The 25,041-nt window shown below is 46.6% G+C and overlaps 1 protein-coding gene across 3 annotated transcripts in view; it reads right to left on the bottom strand.

Moving 5' to 3' along the window:
- The window catches only part of ACSBG2 (acyl-CoA synthetase bubblegum family member 2), a 355,967-nt gene that overhangs the window by 143,398 nt on the left and 187,528 nt on the right, over positions 1 to 25,041 (bottom strand). For all 3 annotated transcript variants that reach the window (XM_029610908.1, XM_029610907.1, XM_029610909.1), the window contains one exon: positions 3,122 to 3,210. In XM_029610908.1, coding sequence (XP_029466768.1) covers positions 3,122 to 3,210 — 89 coding nt within the window. The remainder of the gene's footprint in view (positions 1 to 3,121; positions 3,211 to 25,041) is intronic.

Raw genomic sequence — 25,041 nt, 5'->3', positions numbered from 1 at the left:
GCAGTGGGATTGTTGCCTGAGCTTCTTTGCTGCTGAGGACATAGCCTGCGTGGTTTGTGCGTTCAGCTGGTTATTGTCTAAATCGGGCATGCACCGCCTCGCCTCGGTGCGCATATGTCTAAGTGGTCGGTTGTGCGTGGTTATGTGCACAACTATGCACGTATTTACGTACACGTTAAGCGCACAGACTTCCAGCCCACAACGCATGTACCAACAGCCAAAGGGGGAAAATAGTGTCGCACCAAACTGCACACAAGATGGCACCACCACAGATTGCCACATGGAGGGTCCACTGAGCTGAAAATGGGGCCTAGCCCATCGGGGGGCCACTCAACCCGCTCGGAACCCCCTTCCTTCACCCGAACGGAGATAGAGAACGAAGTCGGTATGGCATGCTGAGCAAGGAGACAAGAGGAAAGACTTACCGAAGCCCTTCCACATCTCTGGATCAGAGAAGTTCTTCTCTACTTACCTGGTCTCAGTGCTTACCTGGCTGAGTACAGAGATGGTCTCTGGCTGCGGGGGGAGAGGGCTTTGGCCTTCACCGCCGTGCTCGGCTTCTGTACCCGCTGCCTTTCAGCTGCTTCAGCAGCTAAGTCCACGCGGGGAACCGGCTACAGGACCAAGGCACACCTCGGAGGGATCTTGGAAATCACCTCAGGAATTCTCAACTGGGAGAGGGACCGCAGGAGAGCGGGGCTCGATCTTCCTTTAAAGGTGAAGGTAAACATTTCTCTCTTTGGATCAGTGCTGCGATCCCGCTAACACCGTACTAGTGGGGGGATAGCACGTCCACATCTGCTCAGGAGACAGATATACTGAAGAGCTGAGGACACTTCAGGGGTAATATCTAGGGTGACGACAGCTTTGAAACCTGACTCCGTCTCCCATCTGTTAGCAGAGGAACACATAACCCACTGGTCCTGCGTCTATCTGGCTAAACACTAGGAAAGCATAAATTATGAAATAAACCTGCCTCCACATACAAATAAAGGATTCACACAAATATTTTTTGTTGCTCATAAAATATTCGCACGTATGTATATAAAATACAAAAACTAAAAACACTTTCATCGCATTTCAAATATTCACATGTACTGAAATGTCTGTACTTTATAAAATACAGCATAGTTCTGCTCTTAAACCATGCAAAGGCCCACGGCACAGTTTATATATAAAAATCCACTAAAGTTATCCTGTTACTATGTATCTAATCTAGGGTCTGTGGGCAATCAGAATAGGTATCTACATACACAATGATTGTTTCAAAATATGAATAAAATGATACACAGAAGCAAAAAACAAGGTCAGATTCCCAACTGTATCGAATGTGCTGGTATCATATTATGCTAGAAATGCCATCAAATTGGCTGCATAAAGTGAAGTTATAATCATGTACCAATTTTTTATCTCCAGTTTCTCTTAGGTTGAAAAGTGGAGTTAAAGTAAAAATTATTTTTGTAGTCATTTTGTTCCTGTGTGTCATATTATGCATAATATGCCAGTCACAATAGATGTCAAATATGATTTTATTATTTTTACTTGGTATGACATCTACTGCTGCAAAAAAAAAAACCCAGATGAAAGAGTAATGTTTGCTAATTTCAAGTCCTAGAGCCTTCTAATTACAGTCAGAAAATAACCACCGATATTCCTTCATCCTTAGTTTTTTCAATGATTAAGTGCAATGAAAATTCATAATTATAATAAATTACTAGTTTTAAAAAGGAATATAGTAAATGGTATATAGACTAAGCTAAGCAATAATGTTCAGTAAAGGTTTCTGCTTCATTTTCCAGAAGTATGAAAACAAATTTTGAACTAGGTGGAATTTACAAAAAAAAAAAAGAAAGTCTTCAGGTTTAAAACATGGTTTTATTAACCTCCACATATTGTAAGTTGTAAATAAAATTAGCAGCATTTTAGGACAATAATCAGAATTGAAAGCGTCTCTGAAGATTTGTGTTGCAAATCCTGGATATTACCATTTGAGGAATTGCAGGTTTCATGATTTACATGGTCTCCCAAGTTCCTAGGCTAGTGGAAGAGCAGCAGGCTAAAAACCAGGAAAGTCAGGGGTCCAAATCCCACCCACACTACCTGGGCAAGTCACCTCACCCTCCATTGCCTCAGGTACAAACTTAGACCTGGATTGTTCAAAATGCTATAGATATAGCGGAAATAGCATCCGCCATAAAAAAGGGGGACGTAGCTAGGCTAATTTCCCTTCTCCCCTATCACACAGGTAATTTCCGCAAGCTGCAATAAAGGGGGGGGGGGGGGGGGAAGAGAGAGACAGATAGGTAACTTCACTATTTATATCACTGTAAGAGGGGACACTTTTACAAACACACAGGTACGATCAGCAAAATTGACAACACTGAAGATTTTCTGTTATTTGGAGTGATGAAAGGTACGCTCCTCCCTAGCTTGAGTTACATACTGGTCTCTCTCTCTCTCTATCTCGGCATGTGCGATAAAAACCTTTTTGGTTGATAACACACAGCTAACGCGGGCACAACGCACAGAAAGGTGGATTTATTTCCAGTGTTAAAACCCACGTCGCTGTGCATTACTCTATCACACTTGATGTTAGAAGCCACTCATGACCATTAACTCTGCCCAAACCCCTCCCACTTGCATAACTAATGTGATATTTGCATATTTTTGCGCATTGCACTATTTAAACACACTAAGGCCCTAATGACCCTGTTAGATTGTGAGCCCTCTGGGGGACAGAGAAGAACCTATAGTATCTGTATGTAATCTGCTTTGAAATGTCGTAATATATATCAAAGAATAAACTAAACTTCTCATTTAAAACAAAACCTTTAAGACTTTTTATTATTAGTTTCCCATACAAAATTACTTCTGGGATTGAATTTATTAAAAAATATTTCAATGCTGGACTAAGTCTATGATTATATAATTTGGTATAATATTGCTAATGTTTTCCTACATAGCATGAAATCTAGTAGCTGGTTTTTTGTTTTAATAACTATTGTGGGTTCCTCTTACTATTATTATAGAATAATCAATTATATGCCTCAAAGAAATTAGCTACAATAAACTGATAAATTAAGTAATTTTAAGGAGGGAATGTAAATAAGAAACATCTCACCCTGCTAAAATGCTTCCTACATCAGCAATAAACCACTCTGGAGAGTTAAATCCCAGGATCCCAACTCCGTGGAAACGCTCCAGTCCCAGCTGAAATAAAAAGAAGGAGAGAGAAACCCATTTCATTATTCGCTTATTTATATTGCTTCATGATAGAACAAAATGATCACATTAGCACTGTGGTTTGTAACTTCAGCACGTCACAGATATTTGCTGTAAGTAGAAAGCCAGGGTGTAGCTCATTTAATGCTCCACTGCTGTGAAGTCCAATATTACAGAGAAATCACTCAAATCAATGTTTACATTAAGTGGACAGCTTTTATTCAGGTGCTGGAAGCACATTTCAGCATTATGGTACCAGAATGATTGTGATGTCAGAGCAAGTGTTATGTCATGAGATATTGCATCAACTAAATTACACTTAAAAGAAACATCTGAAAGATATGAATAAAAGTACTTCATTCAGCAATATTCCATCACTGACTAGAAAGAACTGCCTTGCTGTAGGAGGTTGTTCTAGATACAGCTTGTAAGCACCATGCGGAGAGCCTTGTAAGCATGCAAGATGAATGATGCATAGGCAAGCAGAAGCCCGAACCACAAAGTAGAGCACCCAAGAGACCCAGAAGACAAATCAAGGCATGCGTTTTTAATATTAGGAAGTTCTCCACACAGGCATTACTATCATAGCATTCAAGTCAGACTCCATATAAGGCAGCATCCGCTAGACTACTTTAAATTTGGTTATTGGTACACTTAAGTTTTGTTCTGAATCCACAGCTGGGTAAAGGTTTATTGAAAAATCCAACAAAACTGTGGTATTGAACTTTTAGCTATTAAGATTAGATCGTAACTGTTACCATTCGCTGGTCACAGGAGCCACCCACGACCAGCATCACTCATCACCCTTTTGGTGCCCTGGTCCTTTGTGCAGCCCGGAAAGCCTCTGAGAATCTCCACTGAAGCAGGATGCCAGCAGCAGGTCGCCATCTCCCCCCCCCCGTGGACTGTCCCCAGGCATGCACTCCATCCTTTAAAGGGCCCACAGTAATGTCACGCTTCGGGAACTCCAGCAACGGGTCTTCCACAGGACCATCATTTCCCCGGCAAGGGCTAAGACCATGGGATTCGTGGAGTCGGATACTTGTCTTAAATGTAAGCAACCTGGTGCTACCCTGATTCATTGTCTGTGGACCTGCAGTTTCATCCAGGCATTTTGGGAAGAATTGCGGCGCTCATTAGCAACTACCTTGGGGACTGCCCTCACTTGGTCGTGCTCGTTCTATCTTCTTAATGTTGAAATTGGGGACGCTAGTGTTTCTGTGGATAAAGCAAATGTTGCTTACCTGATGTAACAGGTGTTCTCACAGGACAGCAGGATGTTAGTCCTCACAAATGGGTGACATCGAGGATGGAGCCCACCACGGAAAAACTTCTGTCAAAGTTTAACAGAACTTTGACTGGCCCCTACTGGGCATGCCCAGCAAGGCACTGACCCTGCAGCCAGCAGGGTCTCCCTTCAGTCTGATTTTCAAAGCTACAGGCAGTGCCTAAAAAAGTAAAATTAAAACGAACCCAACACCGCGGGGTGGCGGGCGGGTTTCGTGAGGACTAACATCCTGCTGTCCTGTGAGAACACCTGTTACATCAGGTAAGCAACATTTGCTTTCTCACAGGACAAGCAGGATGGTTGTCCTCACAAATGGGTGAGTACCGAGCTGAGGATGTCCTGACTTGCACCAAATGCACCCAACGATGTGCAACAGGCACAACAACTGGGGTGGAATTTGGTAAAGGGCATCCGCACCCAACAGGGAAGGTGGAAGGGTGTTGGTACATCATGTTGGAAAAAGGTTACGCAAGACAGATTGGCCGAAGATGGAGTCCTGTCTTCCAGCTTTGTCCAAACAATAGTGGGCTGCAAAGGTATGGAGAGAACTCCAGGTTGCAGCCCTACAGATGTCAGGAAGCGGCACCGATCGAAGGTGTGCTACCGAAGTCGCCATGGCCTTCACAGAGTGTGCTTTTACACGGTCTTGAAAAGGAATGCCAGCTTGCTGATAGCAAAAAGAAATGCAGTCCGCCAACCAGGAGGAAAGAGCCTGCTTACCCACAGGTTGTCCTAACTTGTTAGGATGGAAAGAGACAAACAATTGAGTGCTCTTCCTGTGTGGAACTGTACGGTCTAGATAATAAGCTAGAGCTCGTTTGCAGTCTAGGGTATGCAGAGTCTGTTCCCCGGAGTTGGAGTGGGGCCTGGGAAAAAAGATAGGTAGTATGATGGATTGATTGATATGAAACTCAGAAACTACCTTAGGTAAAAATTTAGGGTGAGTGCGGAGTACCGCCCTGTCTTGCAGGAGCTTAGTGTAAGGCGGATAGGTAACTAGGGCCTGTAACTCACTAACCCTGCGAGCTGAAGTGATAGCCAAAAGGAATAACACTTTCTATGTGAGATATTTAAGATCACAGGAGTGCAAAGGTTCGAAAGGTGGTTTCATTAGACGACCAAGAACCAGATTAAGGTCCCAAGATGGGGCCGGAGGACGTAAGGGTGGCTTCAGATGGAGCAAGCCTTTAAGAAAGCGTGTTACCAGGGGTTGTACTGAAATAGGGACACCCTCTATACCTTTATGGAAAGCGGCTACCGCACTGACATGCATCCTAATGGAAGAGGTTTTAAGACCTGATTCCGATAGATGCCATAAATAGTCCAAGAACTTAGAGATTGGACAGGAAAGGGGATCAAGGGACTGAGAAGTGCACCATGATGTGTACCTTTTCCATTTATATGAATAGGATCTTCTGGTGGAGGGCTTTCGTGAAGCTATCAAGACACGAGAAACCGAATCCGAAAGGTTAAAAGGCTGAAGGACTAACCTTTCAACATCCATGCCGTCAGGGACAAGGCCTGGAGGTTGGGATGGAGGAGGCATCCGTCGTTTTGAGTGAGCAGATGCGGATCCATTCCCAGAGGGATGTGCCTGCGGATGGAGAGATCCTGGAGTATGGGAAACCACACCTGGCGTGGCCAGTGGGGTGCTATCAGGATCATGGTTCCTCCGTCCTGGCGAAGCTTCACGAGAGTCCTTGACAGAAGAGGAAGTGGAGGGAATGCATAGAGCAGACCTGTCGTCCACTTGAGGGAGAAGGCATCCCTCGGCCGAGAGTGCTGGCTTCGAATGAGAGAGCAGTAGTCGTCCACTTTGTGGTTCTGAGGGGACGCAAAGAGGTCTATGCGGGGAGAACCCCACTTGTGAAAAAGAGAGGTCGCTACCAGAGGGTCGAGTGACCACTCGTGCGGTTGGAAGACACGGCTCAGCTGGTCTGCCAATACATTGTCTACTCCCGGCAGGTAAGTGGCCCTGAGGTACATGGAGTGGGAGAGAGCTTCTGCCCAAATCTGCGCAGCTTCCTGACACAGAGGGAAGGAGCCTGTGCCTCCCTGCTTGTTTATGTACCACATGGCCACTTGGTTGTCTGTTTGGATTAAGATTATCTGATTCAATAGATGATCTTTGAAAGTTCTGAGCGCGTAGCGGATTGCCCGAAGTTCCAAGAAATTTATCTGGTGTTCGGCTTCCTCTGGTGACCATAACCCTTGGGTTTGGAAATCGTCCACATGGGCTCCCCAACCGATGTGGGAAGCGTCGGTGGTTAGGATTACTTGTGGATCTGGTAGGAGAAAAGGTAAGCCCTGAAGGAGGTTGACTTGAGTCATCCACCAGGTTAAAGACAGGCGTAGCGCTTGTGTAACTGTGACTATGGAGGACAGAGGCTGAAAAGCTTGAATCCATTGGTGTCGCAGAGTCCATTGTGTTACTCTCATGGCTAGTCGGGTCATGGGAGTGACTTGAACCGAGGATGCCATGTGTCCTAGGAGAATGAGGAATTGGCGAGCCGTGGCAGTGTTTTGAGACTGGAGCTGGCGAGCTAGGGACATGAGAGTTTGGACCCGTTGAAGCGGAAGGTAGGCCTTTGCCTGTAAGGTGTCCAAGTCTGCTCCAATGAAGGATAAGGTTTGAGATGGGACTAAGCAAGATTTCTCGTAATTGACAAGAAACCCTAAGGAAAGGAGTGTGTGAATTGTCAAGTTTAGGGAGGATTGAGCAATCTGAGGGGTGGAGGCCCTGATTAACCAATCGTCCAGGTAGGGGTAGACGTGGACACCTTCCTTCCTGAGGAATGCTGCTACCACTACGAGACGTTTAGTAAAGACTCGTGGAGCAGATGCCAGACCGAAAGGTAGTACCCGGTATTGATAATGGTCGCGGCCTACCAGAAAACGCAGATACTTGCGATGGGATTGTGTAATCGCAATGTGGGTATAAGCGTCCTTGAGGTCGAGAGAACACAGCCAATCCCCCTTTTGCAGCAGAGGGAGCAGCGCGCCCAGGGTTACCATCTTGAACTTTTCTTTTTGAAGGTACTTGTTGAGGGCCCGAAGGTCCAAAATGGGACGTAGCCCCCCTGATTTCTTTGGTATTAGGAAGTACCTGGAGTAGAATCCCTTCCCTCGTTGAGAGGGAGGGACGGGTTCTATAGCATTTGAGTGCAGAAGAAGGGATACTTCCTGTTGTAATTGAGTCAAATGGCTGGTTAGACTCCACGCTTGAAGAGGCGGGGAGTCTGCCGGAAGAGTTATGAAGTTGAAGTGGTAACCCTGTGCGATAATTGCTAGCACCCACTGATCTGAGGTGATCTGTATCCAGCGTTGTAAAAAGTGGTACAGTCGACCCCCCACAGGGATGTCTGGAAGCGGGATCTGGCATGTGCTCCGTACAGGGAAGTCAAAGACCCGCCGCAGGCCCAGGAGGTGGGGGTATAGCAGGTCTTTGTTTCCTAGGCTGGCGTGGCTGAGGTCTGTTGGAGGACCGTGCAGGACGAGGCCTAGCTGATGGAGGATAGTAACGACGTGGCCGAAAGAACGACTTTTTAGAGTCCTTCTTAGGTGGTTGTTTGGAGGACACCTCAGATGGAACAGACGAGAGTTGTTTCAATGTCTCGTGATGATCTTTTAATTCTGCCACAATTTGCTGAATTTGTTCTCCAAACAAATTGTCCCCTAAACAGGGTAAATCAGCTAGACGATCCTGGACTTCTGGGCGAAGGTTGGATGACTTTAACCAAGCCCAACGTCTGGCTGAGATGGCAGTGGCTGAAACTTTTGTGGAAGCATCGAAGATGTCGTAGGCCGTTCTGATTTCGTGCTTTCCTGCCTCAAATCCTTTGTGAAGAAGGGCTTGAAGCTGTGGCTGGTATTGGTCCGGCAACGTGTCAGCGTAATCCTGCATCTGTTTAAGGATGGCTCTGTTATATTGAGTCATGTAGAGTTGATATGAAGCTATGCGTGAAATCAACATAGCTCCATGATACACTTTCCGTCCCACACTATCCAGGAATTTATTGTCCTTGATAGGTGGAGTGGAAGAGTGCGGCTTCAGATGCTTGGCCTTCTTTTGCGCGGACTCAACCACAACAGAGCGATGATCCAGTTGAGGCTTCTGAAATCCTGGTGCTGACTGGACAAGATATGTGGAGTCAGCTTTCTTGTTAACTGGTGACACAGATGAAGGAGATTCCCAGTTTTTCTTTAAAAGATCCAGAAACACCTGGTGAATGGGGATGGAAGCGATGATTTTAGGAGCATCCAGAAATTGGAGCAGTTCCATCATCTGGTGTCTGTCATCGGTCTCAGATTGTAGTTGAAAAGGTACAACTTCTGACATCTCTTTCACAAAATTAATAAAAGAGAGATCCTCAGGAGGAGATCGTTTTCTACTCTCTGTAGGAGATGGCGGTGAAGGTAAATCTGTGTCAGAAGATGTATCACCCCCCCAGGTATCGTATGGATCATGTGGGGCTTGAAGCCCTGAAGGACCTGGTTGAGGATCCGAAGGCATCAAGTGAAATCTTGATGGAATCGGTGCTGCAGGCGGAACTGGGAATGGCATAGAGGGCTTCGGCGCTGCCGATGGAATCGGTGCCGGTCTTGGAATCGATGGAGCCGAAGGATAGATCGGTGGAGAGATATGCGAAGGCACCGATGGGACCACCCCGGACGGGGGAATCAGGAACGGTGTTTCTCCTGCCGATGAGAATCCTGTCGGAGACGGTGGTGTTGTCGGTGCTACTGGAATCACCGATGGAAGGGCCGTCATAAGTGCGTCCATGCGGCGCAGTAGCGGTGCTAGAGCGTCCACCAAAGGCTCGGTGGTCGGTTCCCTCCTCGGTGGCGGAGTTGATGCCGGGGTCGGTGCAGGTTGGAACCTTTGCATCACTTTCTCGATGGCCTCCTGGACCAGCCGGTCCAGTTCTGCCCGGAGACCAGGGGTAACGATACCCGGCTCGACGGGAGAGGGAGGCTGAGGCAGAGCCGGAGGGACCACCGTAACCGGTGGGATCACGGCTCCCACACCCCGAGAGGTTGAGGGTTTCCTCGGTGCCTGCGAACGAGACGTGGACGGTGCCAGGTCTGACCGAGGCTTTTTAGTCGGTGGCTCGGCCTGTTCAGAGGTCGATGGCTGTGGATCCTCGACGGGCCGAGACTTGTGCAGTCGATGGCGATGCTTGTCCTTCCGATCTCCTCGCCCATCCGGGGAGGGGACAGGAGTCGACGGCCGAGAAGTCATCGATGGTGGACGGTCACCGGAGGGTTGACCGTGGTGGTGCAACTTCGACGGTGCCGGTTCCGATGACGTCGATGCTATCGATGGCGTTGGGGTGGGTGCATGGAAGAGGAGCCCCATCTTCTCCATCCTGGCTTTGCGACCCTTAGGTGTCATTAAGGCACATTTGGTGCAAGTCAGGACATCATGCTCACTACCCAAACACAAAACACAAACCCTATGGGGGTCTGTGATTGACATAGTCCGGGTGCAATCCGGACAACGACGGAACCCCGTCGCCATGGCCTTGGGCCAAAATTTAGCCGCGGGATCGGTAAGTGCCAACAGGCCTCGAGGGCCAAAATCGACAGAAGTCGATGAAAAACGGCAAAAACTTACCGGATTCCGCGAAGTTGACAAAAATTTGTCGAAGGGAGACCCCTGAGGGGCAAATTTTCTTCGGAAAGAAAAAACCGAATTCCTGTCAGGAACGTGGTAAGAAGAGCTCCTTTCACCGCGTGGCAACTGCTGCGCGGAAAAAAGAAGACTGAAGGGAGACCCCTGCTGGCTGCAGGGTCAGTGCCTTGCTGGGCATGCCCAGTAGGGGCCAGTCAAAGTTCTGTTAAACTTTGACAGAAGTTTTCCGTGGTGGGCTCCATCCTCGATGTCACCCATTTGTGAGGACAACCATCCTGCTTGTCCTGTGAGAATGTTCTATTTGTCTCCAAGGCGTGTCTCATTGCCAAGAAATGTATTCTGTTAAAATGGATTGAATCATCTGCACCAACGAGACATCAGTGGTCTCATCTCATGATGGAACTATTCCAACTGGAATACGGATCTCTTTACAGAAAATATCCACCTCGAAAAAAGAGGCACTTCCGAGACATTTGGCAGGCATACTATGCTCTTCTTCCAGCTGATGTTCAACGCTTATCTCCGCTTGAGCTGGCCCTTTCTGACACCGGTAGGCCGAGTGCTTGACTATGGGAAGTCTGCCATTCTGCCTTTCCCTCCTGGAGAAGCTGGGTTAGCAGCTACCCAACCTTGTCTCTTATTCAGAACTAAGTACCCTGGGTATTATTTGTAAGCTCCTCAGTCTCCAGATCGAATGATGCTATGTCAGTGCTCTTTACAGACAGATCAAACACTGTCTATCCAGTTTTCAGTCATTCTATGCTCTTTGTTAGGGGGGGTGGGACTAGGGGTTAAGGGGCTTTGGGTTTGAGGGTGAAAAATGAAAACCAAAATGTTGAGACTTGTTTCACATGTTTTTGATTGTTCTGTTGGTTGTTCTCTCAATAAAACTACTTTAAAAAAAAAAAAAAAAAAGGGCCCACAGTGGGAACCCGAGCTACAGGAGCCTCCTGATGACATCAAGCGGCTGGATACTTAACTATCCAGCCGCGCACGAAAGCTTTACCTCCACAACAGGTCCTCCTATCTTTCTGTAGTGCATGTTGCTTATTCCTGCTCATCACGCCAGCCTACCTCTTCCAGCCTTATTGTATGCACTTTTGCCTCGTCTTCCCAGCCTGCCTTGCCATGTCAGTCCCTCTTGCCTCTTGGACTGATTTCTGGTTCTGACCTTTGCCTGGACACTGACTACTCTTGCTTGCCACCTGCCACTGATCCCTAGCCTGACCCTGGACCTCCCTCAATGCCACTCTCTAAGAGACTCTTGCCTAAGTCCTGCCGGCCCCCAAAACCCAAGGGAAAAGGGGCTGGTAAAGGTGAAGCCCTAGACCAGTCTCCCTCCAGAGAACCTCCATGAGCTGCCAGTGGGGGCCTATGGGCTTTGCCCCATAGGCTGCAACCACCACACCACAACAGCCAGGGTCCACTCCTTTTATAGTAACTTAATGGAGACAGCAGATTGAGGCGAAAAGGTTCAGTCAGTCCATACAGAAAGTTATTTATTTAAGGTAGTAGCAGCTGCCGTGTCATGCAGGCTACCCCCAAGCTCTCTGTAAAGGGTGGTAGCAGCTACTGCTCCATTCTCACCACCCCCGAGCCATAATGTAAACTTTAGATGTAATAGGTAAAAAAGTTACCCCGGTTAATTTTCATTTTCTTTTTGTAATTATATTTATTAAGGGTTTTCGAATGTGAATACAAATATAAACAGAATAACAGTGACAACGAAGTATATAGATATCAATAACAAAACTGGTGTCAAGTAATAGAGTAGCAATCTGAGAACTTGCCACTCTTAAAACCCCAAACTTCTATCCCGCCCCATTCCCTATCCCCCCTCCCCTCCCCAGTTACGTGTGTATGCAGTGATATACTCTGTGTCCCCTGGAGCTATGATTGGTCGACATGTAACAGGTGAATGTCAGCCACGGGAAAAGGAATAAGCAGCAACTGAGGGCGTATGCTAGCGTCTAATCATTGAGCCTGACTGAGAAATCGAAGACATCATAGAAATCCACCCTGCCCTTCATACGGGCTGCGTCGAGGGTCTCAAGTATGCCAGGAAAGGGGCCCAAATGATGTTCTCCCCAGCCAAAGACGAGGATTGTTGGTGTCTACGTATGTAGAGCTCATGTGCTCTTAGCCTTTACATCTGGGTAAACCATTGATCCACTGTCTGAGCTGTTGTGTCAAGCCATTTGAGTAATAATATAGCTTTCTTCCCAATGAGCGCTGCCTTTGCTATAAAGTCAGATATACCCTCTGCTCTGGGTTTTTTTTTTTGTTTTGTTTGGGGTATTTTTTTTTTTTACCAGCGGCATTGTGGAGCCAAACAGCCATAAGTGTGGGTCTAAGGGAAGCACACCCTGCCAGATAGAGGCACAAAATTTCTGTATATCTTGCCAAAATGATTGGATCTGGGGGCACTCCCAAAAACATGATAGTAAGAGCCAACCTTCTGGTTGCATTTCCCACAGTTGGGGGAGACCAAACTGAAAGGCTCACTGCAGGGTGATAAACCCCTGCCATAAGAATTTGAACTGGGTTTCTCGTAAGTCCTCATTAATAGTAGTTGACTGGATCTGAGAGAAAGCCCGTAAGAAATCATGGTAGGTCATTGTGAATGTGGGCCATAGCCTCCATTTCGCAAATAATGATTGCAAATACTTATGCTCCAGGCTTTTATCCCGCAATTCCTGATAAATAGTAGATATAGTGGGAGGTTTAGCGGAAGTGCCGGAAAAAATATCCATAAGGGAGGTATTTCGCCTGGTGTCCCGCCAATGCTGGGGGTACTTTTGCATAAAATGACGAATCTGTAAAAAAGCGTAAAAATCCCCCCTGGGAACGGAATAGTGGTCCTGGAGAGCCGAAAAAGTGTATAGCACCCCCGTAAGAAGGTTTATCATTTGGTGAATATATCGAAGACCCTTCCCATACCATTCACAAAAAAGGGGATATACCCCTACCCTGGGGGAAAATGGGAGTTATTGACCATTTGCGACAAACATGTAATACCCTGCTGTTGTAGTATTCTACATAGATGGGCCCATTGGTCCTGCAAGTTCCCACCAAAAGGTGACTTTTTAAAGAATTAATTTTCGTTTTCTAACCAGCCAGGCATCCTCTGTGTTTATCCTACACCTTTTTGAATTTCATTACTGTTCTGGGAGGGCATTCCATGTGTCCACCACCCTTTCTGTAAAGTAATTTTTCCTGTCATTGTTCCTGAATCTTCCTGCTTGGCATTTCATAGCGTGACCCCTAGTTTTACAGCATCCTTTCCGTTGGAAAAGATTTGATTTTTGTGCATCATTAATTAAATTTATATTTGTATGCTGCCTATATCTAGGTGACTCGCAATAAAAAAAAAACCAAACAATAGTTCAATGCACACTATATCATATTAAAATATAACAAAATAGCAAGCAAGAAAAAAAAATACAAAATCACAACCTCTGCCTGCTAGAATCTGTCTAGACTACTTATGCAAATGCTGCACTGAACAAAAAGGTTTTAAGTAAACCTTTAAAACAGTTGTTCCCAACCCTGTCCTGGGGACCCCCCAGCCAGTCAGGTTTTTTAGGATATCCACAATGAATATGCATGAGAGAAAATGTGCATGTTATACAGTGCATGCAAATTCTCGCATGCATATTCACTGTGGATATTCTGAAAACCTGACTGGCTGAGGGGGTCCCCAGGACTGGGTTGGGAACCACTGCTTTAAAAGGTTTCACGTCCTCTGTCATCCATAAATCATAAGGTAAGGAATTCCAAACTGTTGTTGCGGCCACCAAGAAGGCACGTTCTTTTGGTCAACAAGTCTGGCCTAGCGAATGCTTAGTATATCTATTCATCGCAGTGAGCAATGCTAAAGTGTTCTTGGAGGATTATGTACCCAGAGCATCTCATTTACCCATGGAAGAGAGTTTGCGTCAAGTAGTTCGTAAACCAACATTGCCATCTTGAATTTTACTTTCCACTGAGCTAGCAGTCTGTGGAGATCATACAGTACTAGAGAAATATGCTCTCATATTATGACCTGTAATTAGCTGTGCTGCAGCATTCTGAAGGAGTTGCAATGCCTTCATTATGGATGCTGGCAGACCAATATGCTGAATTATTTTAAGGTATTTGAAGGTGTATCAGTTTCAGACAGAGCACACTGGCATTCTGTCCTGGGGGCTAATCTTACCGAGGACGACACTGGGGGCTACCTGAGGGACTTATCACCTGTGTGCCCACAGGACTACCTCAGGGGCTTACCCAATGTAAAACACACACAATTACTGGGATTATCCCTGGGGGCTTGAACCCAGGAGCTTATCCCCTGCACAAAGAGCCACACACAATTACTGGGATTATCCCTGGGGGCTTGAACCCAGGAGCTTATCCCCTACACAAATAGCCACACACAATTACTGGGATTATACCTTGGGGCTTGAATCCAGGATCTTATCCCCTACACAAAGAGCCACACACAATTACTGGGATTATACCTGGGGGCTTGAACCCAGGAGCTTACCCCCTGCACAAATAGCCACACACCCCAACACACTTGGATTCAGTACATCACGGTTCCAGGTACTTAGGAAACTAAGTTTATTTGAGCAATAGGAGGATAGAACAAATAAAATCATGTCATACAGAAGTAATGGTAGATAGTGACAATTGCTATGTATATATAAAAAGCTTACATGTTTGCAAAGGATCAGCCTGTGCTATCACATCCAGAAGCACGCTCTCCCTCTCTTGCTGTTATTACTCCTTTCACACTAAATGCTTGGGAAAAGCAGCGATATTCCCTCCCTCTGAGTTCTTATCAATCTCAGGTGCGGCTGTGTGGCCTTAACTCTCTGTCAGGCTTTAGTATAATTGCTTGCTTTCTCATCATAGACCTACTGGAATAACTAAAATAGACTCTTGCCTGTTCGTAAACATTTCACAGTGCAAAACAGTAAATAGGAGTTCACTCAGAGATTGGCCTATGGCCTTCAAGCTAGTCTGTGTCTGGGTGAAAACTCTGACTCCATACAGCCTAATCTCTATATACATCCTCAGCAAAAGTAACAAAAAATGACCAACAGAAGGTGTATATCATATCTCCCCTCTCTCTTCCAGATTATACATATTAAGGTCCTTCGGCATCATCTCATAATGCTTTCCATACAGACCCCACACCATTTGGTTGCATCTCTCTGGACCACCTCATTCTGTTTTTGAGGTGAGGCTCCAGAACTGAACACAATATTCAAGGGGAAGTCTCACCAAGGATCTGTACAGCAGCATTATCCCTTCCCTTTTACTGCTGGTTATGCCTCCTGATACAGCTCGGCATCCCTCTGGCCTTAGTCACCTTGTCGCACTGGTTTTGCCACCTTCAGATCATTCACGCACTACCACCCTGAGGCTTCTTTCCCAGTTCGGGCACAGTTGTCTCTCACTTCCCAACACGTACAATTCCTTCAGATTGCCATGCCCCAAATGCATGACTGCACTTTTTGGCACTTGAAGTCCAACTGCCAATCTTTGACCCCCTTATCTGTGCAGTTTCACTCTGGTTGAGTGAGACCATAAGATCAGTCTTTTTGCAGATGTGGTGCGTTTTCTTACTCATTCCCATGATTCACTCTTTGCAGCTTTTTGCATTATTTGGATCTTCTACAGGACTAACAAGTCAGAAGTATTTCCCACACACTCATCAGTACAGGCAGAATGGATGGGAGATTTTCCTTTGCACTGGACCACAATGGATTTGCGCATTAGTACTCCTCAAGATCTCAATTTCTTGTATTCTTTAAAGTCAGCTCCTCAGATACGATCTATCTTAGCCCAATTAACACTTGGGCAGAACTTCTGCTTTCATTATTTGGGAGATGTGCCTTGTTCAAAATTATTCTTTTCCCTAAATTGTTATATATCTTGAAAATGATTCCTTGTTGGCTTCTAAATAAGTATGTCAAATTATTAAAATCTCATTAATAAAAAAAACTTTCATTTGGAAAGGAAAGGAGCCAGCATAGGCTATCACAAGCTTATATATACTAAAGACTATGGTAATTTTAAATTGGCACATTTTGGGTTATATAATGTTGCCTGCCAGTTATGGTTCTTCTGGAAATGGATAAACTTTGGACTTTAAATATTGTACTCTAGGTATGGTGGAATTTAGTCTGGCTCCCATATCAGCAGTTGCTCATTGGTAACAGGTATTCTAGGACAGCAGGATGTTAGTCCTCACACATGGGTGCCATCGTGAGATGAATCCCAGCACAGAAAACTGACCATGCCACTATCTACGCAGTGTGCCTCTTCAGTCTTATAACAGAATTTGCGAAAAAATAAAATACCAAACCCCCAAAAAAAGCCAACTCCAGGGAGGTGGGGGTTGTGAGGACTAACATCCTGCTGTCCTAGGAGAACACCTGTTACAGGTAAGCAACTCTTTCTCCTAGGATAAGCAGGATGGTAGTCCTCACACATGGGTGAATCCCTAGCTACAGGTGCTCCTGAATAAACAAGACTGACAGGCATCCAACCAGGAGCCAATAGGCACAACCTCAGTGCTGTCTGCACAGAGGAAGACAGCCTGAACCTGAAGAAAGAGCCCAAGGTAGGGAGAGTTGGTTTTCATGGCTGAAAAAGATTATGGAGGACCAACTGACCGAAACTGCTATCACGTCGACCATTTTTGTCCGGACAGTAATAAGAGGCGAAGGTATGGAGGGAACTCCGAGTCACCGTCCTGCAGATGTCATCCACAGGTACCGCACGCAAGTGAGCCACTGAAGCTGACAAGGCCCTCAAGTTGCAAGCCCACTTGCGCATAGCAGAACGCAATACAATCTGCCAGCCAGTTTAACGATATCTGCTTAGACACAGACTCCCAATCTGTTATCAAAGGAGACAAAGAGTTGTGTGGACTGGCGATGGGCCGCCATCCGGTCCAGGCAAAAGGCAAGGGCCCTCTTACAATCTAGGGTGTGCAGGACTCGTTCTCCTTGGCGAGTGCAGTCTTGGGAAAAAGGTGGGCAGGACAATAGACTGATTGAGATGGAACTCTGATCACCTTTGGTAGGAACTTAAAGATGCATGCACAAAACCACCTTATGAAAAAGTTCTGTGTAAGATGGGTATGACAAAGCCTGAAGTTCACTGACCCTGCGTGCTGAGGTGAGCGCAACTAGGAAGATGAACTTCCAGGATAGGTACTTCAGGTCACAAGATCTCAGGGGCTCCAACGGTGCCCTCATGAGACAGGTCAAGACCAGGTTGGGGTCCCAGGATACCGGTACGGGTCGGATCTGAGGCTTCAGCTGAAGTAAGCCCTGCATGAAACGTCCGATGAGAGAATGGGTTGAGATGGACAGCCATTCAACACCCACAAGTGATATGCTTCATGGCACTAAGGAGAACTCATGGAGGTGGTCTTCAAGCCAGTCTTGGACAGGTGCAATAAGTAGTCCAGAAGTCTCGGGGTGGAGCAGGAGAACAGATCCAAACTTTTTACCTCGCACCAGACTGAGAACCTCTTCCACTTGAGATTGTAAGACATCCTAGTTGAAGGCTTCCTGGACTCCACCAGGACCTGGGACATGCTCTCCAAGAGGCCTGGAGGTTGGGATGGCATGGCCCACCCTGAGCTGGTCCGGAGTGGTCCCCAGATGAATCGAAGCCCGTGAGGATAGATCCTGCAGAAGCAGGAACAAGATCTGCCATGGCCAATAAAGCACAAATCAGGATCATGGTCCCCTCAGTCCTGTTGAAGTTTCAAGAGAGTCCGATACAACTGGAAGCGGAGGATATGCATTAAGAGGCCAGTGCCCAAATGATGAGCAAAGGCATCCGAAACAGGCCAGCCATCCATCCTGACTAGGGAGCAGAACCAATCTACTTTCCTGCTGCATGGGGAAGCAAACAGATGTCTGGGGTCCTCCAAAAGGCAGAAGATCTGATCCGCCACCTCCTGTTTTAGGGACCATTCGTGGAGGCAGAAGGCCCAACTCAAAGCATCCACCATCACATTTTTGGCCCCTGGCAGATATATGACTTGCAGGAGAATGCCTGCAAGAGAGCCCAGGACCAGATCTGTACCGCCTCTTGGCAGAGGAGGAACGAACCCATTGTCCCCTGCTTGTTCAGGTACCACATTGTCACTTGGTTGTCAGTTTTCACCAGTACTACCTTGTTGGCCAAATGATCCTGAAACGTCCATTGAGTGTACCAGATCGCCTGGAGCTCCAGAAAGTTGATCTGAAGACTCTGTTCCTGTGAGGACCACTGACCCTGGGTTCTGAGGCCTGTAACGTGGGTTCCCCAACCCATGTGGGGGCGCATCTGTAGTGAGAACCTGAGGTGGAGAAACCTGGAAAGGCATTCCCACCTCTAGATTGGACAGGATCTCCCACCACAAGAGGGATTGCCGAAGTGGCATGGTGACTGATGCAAGCTCGAAAGTCCTGGATAGTCTGACACCACTGAGAGCACAATGTCCACTGTGCATGTGTAGTCGAGCAAAAAGTGTGATGTGCACCTTCACCATCATGTGCCCCAAGAGACGCAGAATCTAGTGCGCAGAGGCAGCAAAAAAGCCTTCCTCTGGAACGCATCAAACATGGCCCCACTGAAGTCCAGCTATAATGAAGGAACCAGCTGGGACTTTGGGTAGTTGATTAGAAACCCCAAGGTATCCAGGGTCCGAATGGTGGAGTGGAGAGAACATAACGCTCCTTGCCTGTTGTCGCTCTTGACAAGCCAAGCGTCCAGGTATGGGAAGACATGCACCCTGTGCCTCCTGAGATAAGCTCCCACTACCACCAGGCATTTTGTGAAGATGCATGGTGCGGATGAGAGGCCAAAAGGCAGCATCCAATACTGATAGTGCTCCTCCCCCACCAAAAAATAGAGGATTTTTGATGGCAGGGAGAGATCGCAATATCAGTGTAAGCGTCTTTGAGATCAAGAAAGCAAAGCCAGTCCCCAGGAAAGGAATTAGGGCACCCAATAAGACCATTTTGAACTTTTCTTTTGCAAGAAATCTGTTCAACACCCTTAGATCTAAGAAAGGGCGAAGTCCTCTGGTTTTCTTGGAAATCAGAAAATACCTAGAGTAAAACCCATCACCCCACTGATTTGGCAGAACAGGCTCAACCACTCAAGCCATTAAGAGAGTGGAAAGCTCTAGTCAAAGTATTTGCTGGTTCACCACAAGCCTCCATAAGGGACATGGAAGAGATTGTGGAGGGGCCGTTGGAAGTTCAATCTGTACCCCCACTGAACGATGGATAGGACCCATTGGTCCGAAGTGACAGAGCCACAGGTCGGCAAAGATTTGTAGATGGCCCCCCACTGGAGGGTCGTTGCTCTGGGGTATGGATTACTGGCTTAAACTCCCTCACTGCCAGTCAAAACCCTGTGGCAGGGCTGTGCTACGGGACTGGGTGCAGCTGAGGGGCGCGTGACTGCCTTACTCTTGACATAGCTGGCAGCCACTTGGGTCTTGCCCTAGTAGCCGACTGATAATACTTCCACAGCCTGTAGAACATAAGAACATAAGAAATTGCCATGCTGGGTCAGACCAAGGGTCCATCAAGCCCAGCATCCTGTCTCCAACAGAGGCCAAAACCAGGCCACAAGAACCTGGTAATTACCCAAACACTAAGAAGAATCCATGCTACTGCTGCAATTAATAGCAGTGGCTATTCCCTAAGTATAATTGATTAATACCCATTAATGGACTTCTCCAAGAACTTATCCAAACCTTTTTTGAACACTTAAACACGGAAACGCTCCTACTATCCTTAATCGACAACATCCTAATGGGCCTGGACAAAGGCCAATCCTACATTCTGGCCCTTCGACATCTCAGCAGCATTCGACACGGTAAACCATGCAATTCTCATCAACCGCCTAAGGGAAATTGGCATCACAGGCTTGGTGCTCAAATGGTTCGAATCCTTCCTCAATAATAGAAAATACAAGGTGAGAATAAATGACAAAGAATCCCAACCCATCCACTCCAACCATGGTGTCCCCCAAGGATCCTTGCTATCCCCTACACTGTTTAATATTTATCTGTTACCTTTATGCCAGCATCTAGAGCGCCTAAACCTAACTCACTTTGTATATGCTGACGATGTATAGATTTTAATCCCTGTCACGGATCCCACCTCTAGCTCCCTACACTTTTGGAATAACTGCCTCAGCTCCATCAATAGTCTACTCTCAAGTCTCAATCTAGTTCTTAACACCTCAAAAACAGAACTTCTATTCATCTCCCCTAAGGACAACAACCCCCTCACTCTCCATCTCCCACCATTGGTAAACCACGTGAGAGATCTAGGAGCCATGCTTGACACCAGAATGAACCTCAAAACATTCATTAACACCACTACCAAGGAATGCTTCCACAAGCTTCGCGTCCTGAAACAAATAAAACCTCTCCTTCACTTTCAAGACTACAGGTCAGTACTTCAAGCCATACTGTTCTCAAAGATAGACTACTGTAACGCGCTCCTCCTTGGCCTTCCAGCCGCCTCAACAAAACCACTACAGATGCTCCAAAATGCTGCAGCAAGGATCCTTACTAACTCTCGGCGCAAGGACCACATCACACCAATCCTAAAAAACCTACATTGGCTACCTATCACCCACAGAATAATGTTCAAGACCTTATCCATTATCCACAAAAACATATATCAGCGATCTACGCTACAACTCAAAATACCTCTCGAACTTCATGTTTCCACAAGACCGATCAGATCTGCTTACATAGGAACACTCCAAGCTCCCCCTAACAAATCCACTAGTCACACTTCCATACAGAAACGAACATTGTCCACTGCCGGTCCGTATCATTGGAATCTTCTTCCCCCGGAACTTAGACAAGAACAATACCCGATTTCATTCAAAAAGAAACTTAACATGGCTGTTCACACAAGCCTTCTCTTAATGGACACCCTACAAACAGCACATCTATGCACTCCTTTTTCACAGATCCGCCCCTTCCTCCTCCTTTCGCACCAGGCACTTTATAGACCTTAAGATTAAACTATTGTCTAAGATTCCGCCCCTTCCTCCTCCTCCTTTCTTACCTGCAATTTTATAGACCTAAAGATTAAGCTATGATCTAAGCTTGCTACATTCGTTCCTATGTTAAACTGTGTTATGTTACACTTAACTATGTTACTATTTATTATGTTAATCGTATGCTTTTGCTTTCTACTCTCCTACCCTGTAAATCCCCTGTTCATTGTAACTTTATCTTCCTAGTTAATAGGTTACCCCTTGTTTCAATGTAAACCAGTACGATAAGACACTAGTCTTAAGTATCGGTATATCAAAAGTATTTTAAATAAAATAAATAAATAAACCCAGCTACATTAACCACCTCCTCTGGCAACAAATTCCAGAGCTTTATTGTGCGTTGAGTGAAAAAGAATTTTCTCCAATTAGTCTTAAATGTGTTACTTGCTAACTTCATGGAATGCCCCCTAGTCCTTCTATTATTCAAAAGTGTAAATAACCGAGTCACATCTACTCGTTCAAGACCTCTCATGATCTTAAAGACCTCTATCATATCCCCCCTCAGCCGTCTCTTCTCCAAGCTGCAGCCCTAACCTCTTCAGCCTTTCCTCATGGGGGAGCCGTTCCATCCCCTTTGTCATTTTGGTTGCCCTTCTCTGTACCTTCTCCATCGCAACTATATCTTTTTTGAGATGCGGCGACCAGAATTGTACACAGTATTCAAGGTGCAGTCTCACCATGGAGCGAACAGAATCATTATGACATTTTCCGTTCTATTAACCATTCCCTTCCTAATAATTCCTAACATTGTATTTGCTTTTTTGACTGCTGCAGCACACTGAGCCGACGATTTCAAAGTATTATCCACTATGATGCCTAGATCTTTTTCCTGGGTGGTAGCTCCTAATATGGAACCTAACATCGTGTAACTACAGCAAGGGTTATTTTTCCCTATATGCAACACCTTGCACTTGTCCACATTAAATTTCATCTGCCATTTGGATGCCCAATCTTCCAGTCTTGCAAGGTCTTCCTGAAATGTATCACAGTCTGCTTGAGATTTAACTACTCTGAATAATTTTGTATCATCCGCAAATTTGATAACCTCACTCGTATTCCTTTCCAGATCATTTATATATACATATTGAAAAGCACCGGTCCAAGTACAGATCCCTGAGGCACTCCACTGTTTACCCTTTTCCACTGAGAAAATTGACCATTTAATCCTACTCTCTGTTTCCTGTCTTAACCTGTTTGTAAAAAGGGCATCTTGAGGTTTGCCATGATGGCTTTTTGCCAGAGGACTGAGTCCAAGGTGCTGGCAGATAGCTGCTGAAGGGTTTCATGGTAGTCCTTCAACTGTGCCACCACTTCTTTGATCTTATCTCCAAAGAGATTCTCCCCGGTACAGGGCAGGTCTGCAAGATGGTCTTGTACTTCAGGCTGGAGGTCAGAGGCCTGAAGCCAAGCCATGCGTCAAGCTCCAGTGCCTGCCACTGCCACTCTCGCCACTGTTTCAAACATATCACAAGCCGAGCGGACCTAGTTGGTCACACTCCAGGCCTTTTTGGATCACCTTCAGGAAATCTTCCTGAAATTGCTGTGGAAGGCACTCCACCAGATCCTAAACTTGTTTCCAGTGGTTTCTGGAGTATTGGTTCATATATAGGGCTAATAACATGCAATCCAGGCTGCCAACATGGATCCCTGGAAGACTCTCCAGAGCCCTGTGCTCCCGACATGGAGGAGCCGAAGCATGAGTCTGCAATCTCTTCGCTTTAAGGCGGATTCCACCACCACTGACTAGTGTGGAAGCTGGCGGCGTTCAAATCCCGTGGTAGCCGGTTTACTGGTGGGATGGAAATAGAGTGCTCCCATAGCCGGACGACCAAATCTTTAAAGAGGTCATGCACTGGTACTGCAACCACCTCTCTTGGAGCATCCACAAATTGCAGGACTTCCAACATCTTATGCCTGGAATCCTGCTCGGTCAGGAGCTGAAAAGGCACCAATTCCGCCATGGCTCTAAAGAACCCGGCAAAAGTTAAGTCTTCCATCGGAGACTTATGCCCTGACGGCAAGTCCTCCATCGAGGATGAGGACACCTCACTCTTCCACATCTGAGGTGCAGCCCCCAGTGAGCTTTTATGCCGAGACCCCGATGGTCTCAGCGGCACCAAAGGCACTGATGCAGGCACCAAAGTGTGCACTAGCACCAAAGGCCCTGTGGGTACTGGAAGCACAGAGGGAAAAAATCAGCAGCTCTGATGGCATCGATCCTGAAGAACCAGGGAGGGCTAAGACCGGTCAATGTGTCTTGCGTGGAAGTAGTGCCAATGACCAACCTATCTTCTTCGGAGCAATCACTCACCGGGATAGCCACTTGTGAAGGCCGCATCGATGCCACCTGGGGCAGGCTGTGTTAGCAATACAGCGAGCAGCAGGTCCAGCCGCTCCAAAAGCACAAGCACCAATGGAGTGGGCTCTGGTGACAGTCCCAGTGAACCTGTGGCTTGATGCCCTACAGGGCGCAGCCAACCACTAGCTGCACACCTCTCTCCAACTCCTCCTCGAATGCTGACGAGGAAAGGACAACTTGAGGAGGTGGCGGTGGCGAAACCAGATCCTCCCCAGAACCATGAGGGGGGGGGGGGGGGGGAAATCTGTGCCTTTCCCCGGAATCAGTGGGGATCGCCGTAGCCCCTCAGGTTCCAAGGAAGGTGAAGCTTCCTCGGCCCGTGACAGCTTTGGGGGCAGCACGGTTGGTGCCCTCCTGTGGTTGGACATATGTGACTAGGATCGATGGCAATGTTTTTATTTCCCCCATTGCTCGGCCCAGTCTTTCCCCCGGAGTTAAGGGAGACAGCAAGGACCCCAACCTGGAACAAGAAGAAACAGACAGACTTCAGATGGTTCCCTGCACCCAGTTCCAGCTGGGTATCCGGTAGCAGAGGAGATACTAAAGGGGTCAGTGTCACTAAGACCTCCCAATCCCTTGGTGTCTATGCCCCAGATGCTGAAGTCAAGGGTTCTGACTTTTTGACACCAAACAACTTTTCAATTTTTTCGAGGCGTGCATGACGGGCCTTAGGACTCATAAGAACATAAGAAAATGCCATACTGGGTCAGACCAAGGGTCCATCAAGCCCAGCATCCTGTTTCCAACAGTGGCCAATCCAGGCCATAAGAACCTGGCAAGTACCCAAAAACTAAGTCTATTCCATGTTACCATTGCTAATGGCAGCGGCTATTCTCTAAGTGAACTTAATAGCAGGTAATGGACTTCTCTTCCAAGAACTTATCCAATCCTTTTTTAAACACAGCTATACTAACTGCACTAACCACATCCTCTGGCAACAAATTCCAGAGTTTAATTGTGCGTTGAGTAAAAAAGAACTTTCTCCGATTAGTTTTAAATGTGCCCCATGCTAACTTCATGGAGTGCCCCCTAGTCTTTCTACTATCCGAAAGAGTAAATAACCGATTCACATCTACCCGTTCTAGACCTCTCATGATTTAAACACCTCTATCATATCCCCCCCTCAGTCGTCTCTTCTCCAAGTTGAAAAGTCCTAACCTCTTTAGTCTTTCCTCATAGGGGAGTTATTCCATTCCACTTATTTTGATTCCATTCTCCTTATCATCTGGGCACAAAAATCAGTGTCCCAGACATCATGCAATACTCCCAGGCATAAAAAGCAGGCTTCATGGGGGACTGTGATGGACATAGTCCTGGGGCAATGGCAGAAGCTAGATGATGCCATGGGGAGGAGAAAAAAAAAAACACAGTGCGTGATCAATATCCAGCGGCTACCAGGAAGCAGCACCATCAGTAATAGACCATGAACGATGAATGACTTAACAAAAG

This window comes from Rhinatrema bivittatum, chromosome 8, assembly GCF_901001135.1.
Source record: "Rhinatrema bivittatum chromosome 8, aRhiBiv1.1, whole genome shotgun sequence".
Taxonomy (NCBI): Eukaryota; Metazoa; Chordata; class Amphibia; order Gymnophiona; family Rhinatrematidae; genus Rhinatrema; species Rhinatrema bivittatum.
The sequence above is the reverse complement of the archived record's forward strand: the minus strand, read 5'-3'. Positions and strand labels throughout refer to the sequence as shown.